Below are 10,282 nucleotides of genomic sequence, written 5' to 3' on the forward strand. Positions count from 1 at the left end.
AAAGGCTTTTAGTACAGTAATTAAAGGAAGTTGGAACTTAGCGTGGGTGCACCTAACAATAAAGGTTAGGTTGACGGTGGCATGGCATGCTTTAGCTCATCGACTGCGTCATCACAGTCAAATCTACTACTCTATTCTTTACCATTTTCATGTACTACAGTGAACAGTACCCAACTACAAGTTGAATGACCACAACTACGAAAAAAATAACCTTTAGCTGATGGAACAGTACCCAACTTATATGTAACACCAACATTTGCAGTTCTAATATATATAATAAAGATCTTACAAAGGAACAGTTGAATGCAATCAATTTGTGGAATCCTTCTTTTCTGTGAATTTTCATTTTATCTTTTACAGTTCGAAATAAGCAAATAAACAGAAAACACGCGAATGTGCATTAAGAGAAGAAGGAACACAAGTTGATGCAGATGATGACAAGCTTTGGAAAATTTCAGAAACTGGGTAATATGGGTACTGTATTGCCCCTGATGAAAAAATTTCCTCTGGCAATACAATGTATCAAACCACTTCATAGCCAGAAGGGTTTTCAACTATGAACATCTGAGATTAAAGCTCTTGTTGTGCATGAAATATGCAGGAAATAAAGGGAAATAGAACATTACAGCTTATGCGAGTCTGTACAGTTCTGACCTGTTTGCTTTTGGTGGACAAGAGACGATCGGGCCTCTCTTAGTTCTGTGCTACTCTAGCTGTTTGGGAATAATGTAAGTTTCGACTTTGTTGCATGTAATCCCTCAGCAAACAGAAAGCTGATGAGACTGCCAAATAAAAACTATATGGCAGAACAGCAATGTCATATGTTTGCTGAGTCAATTACCAGATTCTGTATACCATGAGCAGAGGTGTACTCCACTTGGGATGAAAAATCAAATAAAACCTGTACAAAATTGCCAAGGCTCCTGTTGCATCAAACGATGAGAAAGATCAGTTTCTCTCCAAGTATGTCCGAGATAATGATGCTGAATAATGCTATTCCTAAAGATTTAGAACATAATCATGAAATTGAATGAAATAATCTGCAACAATTCAATGATGGATGAGGGATTAAACAATGATGAATTTAGTGTGGTATTCAAAATATGAATCATTATACTCGTTTGTAGCTATAAACACGACAGAAAAGACTAAAACCAGTTGCATATTTAAGCAAGTGCAATAAACCTAAAACATATAAGTCGAACATGCTAGACATTCTCAATAATCTGTTATCATATGTAACATTGTTCATCTAATGAGAACAAGGGGAAAATATGTCAGTGAGACATTGAAGTTGCTAGCATTTAGCATCTACTTTCAGGTTTCAAACTCATTGCGGTGGCAGTTATTGGGCAAGACACGGCAGGTTAAGTCAATGGATAGATAGTTACCAAAAATATTGGTGTCATGCTTCACTGTGATAAGATATATGCCCCTCCGAAGCTCAAGTTTCTTCATTGCTTACATAATTCCTCTGCGATTGAAAGCTGATAGTCTTAATTATCCTATTTCAAAGCATAAAATCAAGCAAACATTCCAATCCTACCTACAATATGTAAATAAAATAAAGCAAAAATATTCAGCCAATGATGTCATAACAATATCATACCATTGCTATTTGTGTACAACGCTGATCAAGTTTTCTTTAGAGTCCTTGACAAAATTAGTGCAAGAACTAGTAAATAAACTTTAATACAAGTTAGTGCAATTAAAATGCACAGTTGGAAGGAAATACTATTAGATTAAACAGACTAAAATACAAGTTGGAAACCTTTGCATCTAAATGACTTGGCAGTGGGAACTTCCTCTGAGCAGTAGCTTTTTGTGCTTCAGAAGCCAAGGAGAGCTACAATATAAGAGGTAAGCAGTCAGAAAGATAGGCAGATTCATTAAATAATCTATTGGCTATAACAGAGAAACCATTTCAGCTACATATACATCCTCAATAAATCAAGATATTTTTAAAAGACCAGAAGACTAAGTACAGCAGCAAATCATCTCTTGTGGTGCATGAATCTACCTTGTTGAAAAGCTCATTTAGTGGATTCTGCTGAAACCTTTTTGTTGTTAAGAAGTTAAATTCCTATAAAAAGAAACAAAATAACAAATTCAAACTCAAAGCAAGAAACAAAAGAACTACTAGATATTTCAAAACAAAATACTCAAACCTTGGGTATTGTTGTATCCCGCTTGGTACTTCGGAAAACTCCAATGTCTCCTTTGTTTGCAAGAATCTGTTTAACAAGAACATGATGAGAGATGCTTGTCGAACAGCACCAACAAGAACTTCTAAGTTTCCAATTATTATATTCTGCATCTGAAATGGGTTTTATAGACTATGTAAGCATAAAGCTACCGTGAGAGTTAGATGTCCATGGCTTCTAGTTAGCTAATGGATAGAAAAACAACTAGAATATAGAAAAACATACAGAGGTCAAACTAAGCTTCTAACTGAACCTTTATTGTGCAACCAGAAAACTTAAACAGTAATCACTGGTTACCTTTTGATTTAAGGCTTGAGGCCTGAATTTTGTTGAGATGTCTTTAACTTCAACATCCCTTTTACACTCACTAGTGTGCACAAAATAAACAATACAGGTCAGTACTATAAAGCCATAAATCAAACTAATAATCAGCATGCACATTTTTTGTTCCTGTCAAATTCTATAAAAATGGCCAAGTCATGATTGGCCAGCCCAAATCTGGATTGGGATCAAATGGGCCTACATCCAAGTCAGTTGAGAGCAGTTAATCCAACTGACTTATAGTGAAGCAACAAACATTAGGTAGTGATGAAACTGAGCAGATATATTCTCTGTTTGGAAAGTCGCAACAAGAGACCACTTGGAAGAACTATGGAAGCACATCTGGAATTGCCTCAACATAATCTAGTGAGTTTGGGTTATAGAAGATCAAATACAAACCATTACCTATGATTGTGTTTCTGAGTATGATGCATACAGTAGAGTGCAACGATAAGAGTCAGATGGTATTCCCATTATGATACCATACCATTACATTATGTAAATACATAAAGTTGCATCAATTGCATCACCCATATTCTCTGAACGTTGATGAGGATGGTGACAACCATAATGTATCACATAAAAGCATCAGAATCTATAGTATTAAGCTCAAGGTTTCAAATATACTACTTATGTACTAATATTACTCTTCTTGTTTGGAAAATGATGCTTTGTATGATAGTTGTTCATGACATTTGCATTTAATATGGAATTCTTCTACCAAACTAAATCATCTACGACATACAACAACAACAACCAAGTGTAAATCATCTACGACATGTTTTATTCAATTTATCGTCCTCCTGAGCCAACTTTGTTTCTGTTCATATGGATTTTTGGCAATTTGATATATGTTTTTTATTGTGTTTTCTTTTTTTGACAGAATGATATATTTATTAAATTTTAATTTTTTTGATAAATTTTCTGACAATGGAATCCAACAGATTATGCTGAACTGATGTTAAAACTTTGAACATTGACAAAAAGAATACCTACGTGACCGAAGAAGAAAATAATGGACTAGAGAAACCTTCATAATGTTATGTTCATCAAATAGTTGATGAACATAATGTCCTATTATTTGATGTATGTAATTATAAATAATGGTCGGACAAATAAAGCTTGGTATTTACTGGTCTGACCAAGAACAGAATGGTACATCTAGTTGGGGTTACTGCTCAACGTTCATTTTTAAGTTTATCAAGCAGTTAGGCCGCAAACTGCCAATATATTGGTACTGTATCAGTCTGATAAGTTGTTGACTGACATCTAAAAACTTGAATTGCATGTATATATTCTGGATCTACTATGGACTGAATATAAGCTTAATCATCAAAATGTCAAAGTCATAGTCACGGAGAACGTTAATGCCCATCCATACCAACAGTCTGCCTGCTATGCTAACATCATGTCAGATAATGGCTGCCACAGATGTGACAAGAGGTGTCAAGGTCCTTATTTATGATGTCGCACAAAATTGCCAATCATTCACTTATTATGCATACACAATCCATGGCATTATCTGAAGCATCAAGAAAAAAAATCTCATATTTGAATCTATTAGAGGTACATTAATGGAAAAGGAACAGAAGTAAAAAAATTCCAGAAGAAATTGTGAAAACAAAGGAAGACTCTTAATAAAAGTCTGAAATACTCACTTTTGCTGTAGCTGGTGACCAGAGGTCTGAAATTGTGCCCTTACTGAACTTTTTACATCTCCTGTAGTAGTAGGAATATGACTGCCTGAAGTCTGCAGTATTTGCATACATAGGATTTACTCTTTAGATTGACATATTGTATGCTATTAAATTGAGTAAGTTTATTATCATTCCAAAGCTTAGATAACTTAAAACTAAAAGAACTCAGTTGATATTTTCCAGCACATATGAACAGTATAGGATTTCATAAGAGAACAAAAATCTAAATTTATGGAACCTACCAAAGTTGATGAAGTTGTACTGTGTAGCAGAGCCCTGCTATGAGTTCTAAAATTGAATTCCTGAAAAGCAAGTGGAGCAGAAAAAATGAGATTTTGAAAATTAAATATTCCAATTGCCAAATATCCTGCAAAACTATTGTAAGATTTAATAAGTTCAACTTAATGCAAATTTCAGGTACCTACTTTAAATTTGGGCAATCTAGGAGTGCTCTTCTGAGGAAGGGGCAGCGAAGGAGCCTCAAGAATCTGCAAACAACTAAATCCATGACAAATTGTTTCATGTATCTACTGCTTAACAATTTTAGGGTACTTACTTTTCTGTTTAAAGGGTGTGCTTTAAATGTGGAAGTAAACTGTGGCATTCCTTCTACAAGACATTTAGCATCAACCAACCTGATTTGTTGATCAGTTCAGTACATATTCATGCAATATTCCATTTAAAAATAATGGAATGTATTTCAAGTACATCACCTTTGCCGTTGAGCTCTAAAACTAAATGCCCTTCTGGCTGTTTCTAACTCAGGCTCCCTGGGTATTGTGAGCCTCAATCTAGGAAGTTGATTATTGGCATCAGAGAGCCCATTTTTCTGGATATCCACAAAATGCAATAAAATCAAATACATCTTAAGAAGATACTTACTAAATAAGGATAAGAAGTTAAGGATACATTAAAAATACATCTTAGACATCAAAATATTTTGGGAAACAAGAATCATTATCCAAAAGCATGTCTTTGCCACAATGAAAGAATACACACACACACACCCAAATGAGGCAAACATCAGCTGTTCGAGCCAGGGTTTAAGAAGACATTAAAATTCATAACTCAAAGGACCATATCAGGCTTTGCAGCAAAAGAATTACCTTTTCTGGGACTTTGTGAAACAAGTTGATTTGCTGCTTTGCATCAGTAACCTGCAAAGAATATAAAAACTTTATTGGAAACATACCACTTAACACCTACATATCACACTTACATAAATATTTCACTAACAAAACCAAAGGAATCATATTGAAGTATGTAACAAAATCAACAAGTCTTGATATTTATCTATCTTATACATCCCGTCGAAAAATATATAGCTCTATTTTATCAGAAACAACTACACAAAGATCAGAAGGATATACCAATCCTGACAGCATAATTTAGTAATACAGGGAAGAAAATGTGGTGGATATGAAAGCTGCTGGTTAATTTATGAGCAGTGATTAAACAGAAGATGAGAAGAGACCAATCACTAAATGCACTAGATTGTCCATTCCCCCATCACAAACGTGTTCTAATTCTAGAATACCAGACCTGTTTTCAACAACAGTAATTACCAAGCTGAAAGGTTTGAATTTTATGTCAGTAACTAACATGGTGACAGTCAAAAATAATTTGTTGAGTTGCAACCGATAAGATTAAAGTTCTAAGAGTAGCGTTTTTTTCCTTTACCAAAAGTTAATTCCAATATAAAATTTAATTTATTTCATAGCACTTCAAAGATGAAGTTTTAGCATTACTAAATAGTACAATATGGTATAGAGAAAGCATAGAATAAGAACATAAAGGTTCTCCAAAACAACAAGATCCTATGAGAAACAACATTAGACCATTCAGGATGAACCAGAACTGTCTGCTTTAGTTATAAACTTATAGGACTAGATGAGGTATGGGAAAAAAATTACCTCCTGGAACTTTTCATTGGTTATTGTTTCTTCTGAATAAATTTATGTGTACTTAAGAGAGATAGAAAGACCTAACAAAAATTTATATGTAGAGTACGTTTGAAAGTCTTATTATATATATTTATATATATATATATATATATATAAAGCAAGGGAAAGAATGAATTTGGTAATTTATCATGATGTCATTTTGGTAATTTATCTGAAAGCATATTAAGAATGAATTTGTAAAAAAAAAGGAAAATTGTATAGCACCTTGCAGCAATGTCCTTTTTCCAATCTCTGCCTTTTGGCAGCTTGATGAATATAATCATTTGAATCTTCAAATCTCTGTTCTCTTTTAACTTCTAAGGGCTTCTGCAGCCTGAGGAAGGAAGAAATACAAATTGAAACTTATCTTGCACTGAGGGATATAGTCTGAGATATACAGTAGATGACAAGGAAAAGGATTATTACAGAAATTTATACCATAAAGAATAATCAGAACACAAGAAGGAATACTTGAGAGACCAATGGGTATTAAGAGTGAGAAGAAGCAAAAGGTTGAATCTTGTATAAAGGTGAGTGTCATAGTTAACAGAGTAGTAAAGGAAAATCAATGATGACTCTGGACTATAATATTGCAAATTACTTCAAACTGACATGTAAACATCAATAGAGAGCCTACCTGCTGATTGACTTCACTTCACGTGGCCATTCTTTTTTGGCCAATTGACTTGCAGTAGGCTTCATTAAAGTTGATCTTTTTGAGAAACAGTTATTAACGGTAGATATATGATCACCTTTTGATACACCTTGCAGTATAGAGCTGTGGAATGTACATCCTACAGGACAAACATTAAAACATCTTATTAAGCATACTGATAACTAATAAAATAAAGAAAACAATGGGAGCATGATTATGTTAACTAAATTGTTAACATGAAAACTAGGGATAATCAAATGAACCAGTCAAATTAATATCTCCTTTTTCTGAAGTTGTAAAATACCAATGTGATGATCATGAGACTAATCATTATTCTTTCTTACTACTTCAATCTGTCCACTCACATTTAATGTGTATATTAAATATTGAGGTGTGTACTTAACTACTTATATTCAAGTTATAATGCTATACTAATAACATAGTTTTTTGTTTATATCCTCTACTATAAATTCTTTAAAGTTCTCATAGTCTTGTAAAGTAATTTTAAATACCATAAATTGTCAACGAGTGGCTAAAAATGCATAGCCTTTGAAAAGAAAGAAAACTAGAATACTTGTAAATCCTAACTACAAGCATTCATGGATAGAAGTACCTTTCTCCATTTCCTGAACTATAGAGAATCCAGGAGCGGCAGCATCTGCATGAGCAGCCTCAGGATTTGTATACACCAAATCTTCAAGATTCGGAGCAGTACTTGTATTTGCTACATTGGTATCTTTTTGAAAAATTAACTTTGCTATCAAAGCTGAAAAGAAAGATATGGAACCAAAAAATCACATATAAAACTTTATGGTACCAATTAGAGAATAGAGAGAGAGATGAAAATATACAATAATGGACACATTACAGAAGGAACTTGTATTGAAAAATCATACACAGTCTTTTACAGAACCAAAATATGATATGAAATTGAAGATATTTAAGAGAAAATAAGCAGAATATACCTCTGGAACATGCATGAAACACATACTGCTCAAAAGACAATGATGCTAGTGATCAGTTGTACTAAAAATTGAACCAAAGCATTTTGAGTAGTTAATGATCCAAGAGCAAATTCATTAAATAATTGAAAAGACAAAATGATATGATCAAGCTATGAAAGACTGAAAAATCTCCAGGTAAAGTAGTATCATAGATCTTTGTGAATAAAACCAAGCAGCAGCAAAATGCTCATGAAGAAGGCTTACAACAAAAGGTGCTGTAATTTTTTTATGGCTGTCATGATCAAGGAAAATAGACAGGGAATAATTAAATCAAATGCTTTACTGAAGATATAAACAATTGGTCATAAGATAAGCCCAAACCATGGAGATTCATTTACAGAAATTTTGATTATTTTAAAAGTGCCAAAATCACTTTGGGAGTTTCAACTGCAAAAGCTAAAGAAGTTTAAATAAATCATAATAATTTAAAGCAATAAATGTTAGAAAGAGAAGATAATGGAAAATGATGAAGTCTAATTCATCAAAAGATAATTATAATATATTTATTGAAAATAAATAATAATCATACCACACAGAGTTGAATATGATAAACAACTATTGTCTGTCAAAACTTATCCTTTGCAACTTTGAAGATAGTGATGGATGTTCTAGTGCTTCTCTAAGAATGATGCATATGAAGAGCAATGCAAATACAAAGGTAAACAAAGAAAACAAAAATTCATGTGAAGGCGATATTTCTTTAATCAGAATCAAATAATGAAATAATGTTTGTGGGACTAACCAAACATATGGACTCCTGGAACTTAAAAGAGGAAACGGATTGACAAAGCTAATCCAGATAGTTGTTCTCATGTTATGTCAGTAAATTGTGAAATATAGAACCAGATGATGTAAACTTCTCCCAGAGATTGGATCTCTTTTAGATTTTGAGCATCGGGTATAAGGATTAGGAAATGATCACTAAACTTGGCACCAAACAGACATGAGAAATCTTTGAACAAATTTATCTTCAAAGAAGAGACATGAGAAATCTTTGTCCAGATGTAATTACACTTGCTTTCTGCCACAAAAAATATAAATGAAAATTTTGCAATAAAAAACAAATTAAACATATGGTTATTGTTCGAAGGAAGCCTACATGTTATTCAGCTAGCATAAACATAAATGTGCCATTACCGACTCAAACACATAACCATGTCATATTGAAAGTGGAACACTCAGATAAGTTTATCGTTGTATCCAATTTAGATGGGTTCATTAGGAAGTAAACTAAATGTCAACAAACAAAGACAGAAATCCTTCTCATAATGCTTATGGGATTCAAGCCATAAGCAAAACTATTGTTCCATCTACACTCTGGCTCTTGGTCATGTTAAACATAACTATTAGGGACGTTTTCCTAAGTGCATCTATGATATCCTTGAAATGTTCTAAGTAGATCAAAAGCTGGGATCAATAGGAAAACCCCCCAATACATGCCAAACTCTGATGAAGCTTGACAACCTACAACTCCCAGATTAAGTTATTTCAGCTATCATCACATCATTGGCAAGAGAGTCATTCACATCAATCGATAGAACTGACCAAGCAGCATATGGAAAGAACCAAAAGCCGCCAAGAAACGAGAAACGGATCAAACTACGAGGGTTTCGCACATCCGGTAAACGATACGTACGAGAGGGAGGGTAGCTTCCAGCGGTATCGAACCAGAGCTCCGCCGCCCGGGCCTCCGCCGGCGTCTCCTCCCGGCCGAGGTCGAAGTACCTTGGCGCGTCGAATTCGTAGTCCAGATCGACCTCGAAGCAGACAAACACTTCATCCGTGGCTTCCGCCATCTCGTGGTCCATGGCTCCGCCAATAGCGGAAGGAAGAAGGGATAGCAGGAGGCTAGATAGAGGACTGACGCCGGTCAACGTAGGGATCCGCTTGTCTGGATGAAGACCGCCGAGAGAGCGGCTGCGAACGAGGGGGAAACGCAGGGAAACGGCTGAGGGAGGGGATGGGAAACGCTGAGGAGAAGGTCGGGGAGCGGCACCTGGTAAAATGCGGAGGCGGAGGAATTTGAATGCGGGGTCGGGAGGAGGATAAGAAAGACGGAGACTAAATGACGTATTTACCCCCACCTGACCTCGGGAATGCCACTGGCTCCCGTGGTTTCTCCTTGAAACGAGGTTTCTGATGGGGACATGTCGGTCATTTCGAGGAAGAGTTGAACCTTCAAAAAAAACGGAAGGGGCTCTAAATCATAAATAAAAAATTCTTAGGCGAATTTTCCGAAAAAAAATCTACTTTTTAAAATTTTTCATAGAGAACCTTCTAATTTGAAATTTTTTAAAAAATATTATTTTTTTTTAAATAATCCTTTTATACCTATCAACTATCGCTCGTATTTTTGCACCAAATAATCGTACGAAAACCCTTGTCGTTGACCATAGGGGAGTAGGAGTGGAGCCATGGACTTTCATCATTGTATAGAAACCCCCGTCACACCATCAAC

The 10,282-nt window shown here is 34.7% G+C and overlaps 1 protein-coding gene across 6 annotated transcripts; it reads right to left on the reverse strand.

Annotated features, from left to right (window-relative positions):
- Positions 1 to 416: 416 nt before the first annotated feature.
- On the reverse strand, positions 417 to 9,828 carry LOC135582464 (protein TPX2-like). 6 transcript variants are annotated; one of them, XM_065094227.1, is made up of 17 exons: positions 9,461 to 9,828; positions 7,434 to 7,586; positions 6,803 to 6,959; positions 6,391 to 6,499; positions 5,329 to 5,379; positions 4,936 to 5,051; positions 4,779 to 4,857; positions 4,648 to 4,710; positions 4,465 to 4,524; positions 4,184 to 4,275; positions 2,502 to 2,571; positions 2,169 to 2,234; positions 2,021 to 2,083; positions 1,772 to 1,846; positions 1,610 to 1,675; positions 1,392 to 1,474; positions 417 to 923 (listed from the first exon to the last, which is right to left on the reverse strand). In XM_065094227.1, the coding sequence occupies exons 1-15, from the start codon at positions 9,630 to 9,632 to the stop codon at positions 1,664 to 1,666; spliced, it is 1,338 nt and encodes a 445-aa protein (XP_064950299.1). In that variant the 5' UTR covers positions 9,633 to 9,828; the 3' UTR covers positions 417 to 923; positions 1,392 to 1,474; positions 1,610 to 1,663. The 6 variants fall into 6 exon arrangements, with proteins under 6 accessions (XP_064950299.1, XP_064950308.1, XP_064950287.1 ...); XM_065094220.1 differs by having other exon boundaries at positions 419 to 923; positions 1,610 to 1,653; XM_065094236.1 differs by lacking the exon at positions 2,502 to 2,571.
- Between the last annotated feature and the right edge of the window lie 454 nt (positions 9,829 to 10,282).

The sequence above is a fragment of the Musa acuminata genome, chromosome BXJ1-1, assembly GCF_036884655.1.
Source record: "Musa acuminata AAA Group cultivar baxijiao chromosome BXJ1-1, Cavendish_Baxijiao_AAA, whole genome shotgun sequence".
Taxonomy (NCBI): domain Eukaryota; kingdom Viridiplantae; phylum Streptophyta; class Magnoliopsida; order Zingiberales; family Musaceae; genus Musa; species Musa acuminata.

Excerpts from the sequence above, each read along its gene's own strand:
- LOC135582464 (XM_065094215.1), bottom strand. The coding sequence starts at position 9,632 with ATGGACCACGAGATGGCGGAAGCCACGGATGAAGTGTTTGTCTGCTTC. Across the intron at positions 2,572-4,183 it reads GGTCACCAGCTACAGCAAAA|TGAGTGTAAAAGGGATGTTG; the intron begins GTGAGTATTTCA and ends TGTGCACACTAG. Across the intron at positions 2,235-2,501 it reads CTCAAGCCTTAAATCAAAAG|ATTCTTGCAAACAAAGGAGA; the intron begins GTAACCAGTGAT and ends CTTGTTAAACAG.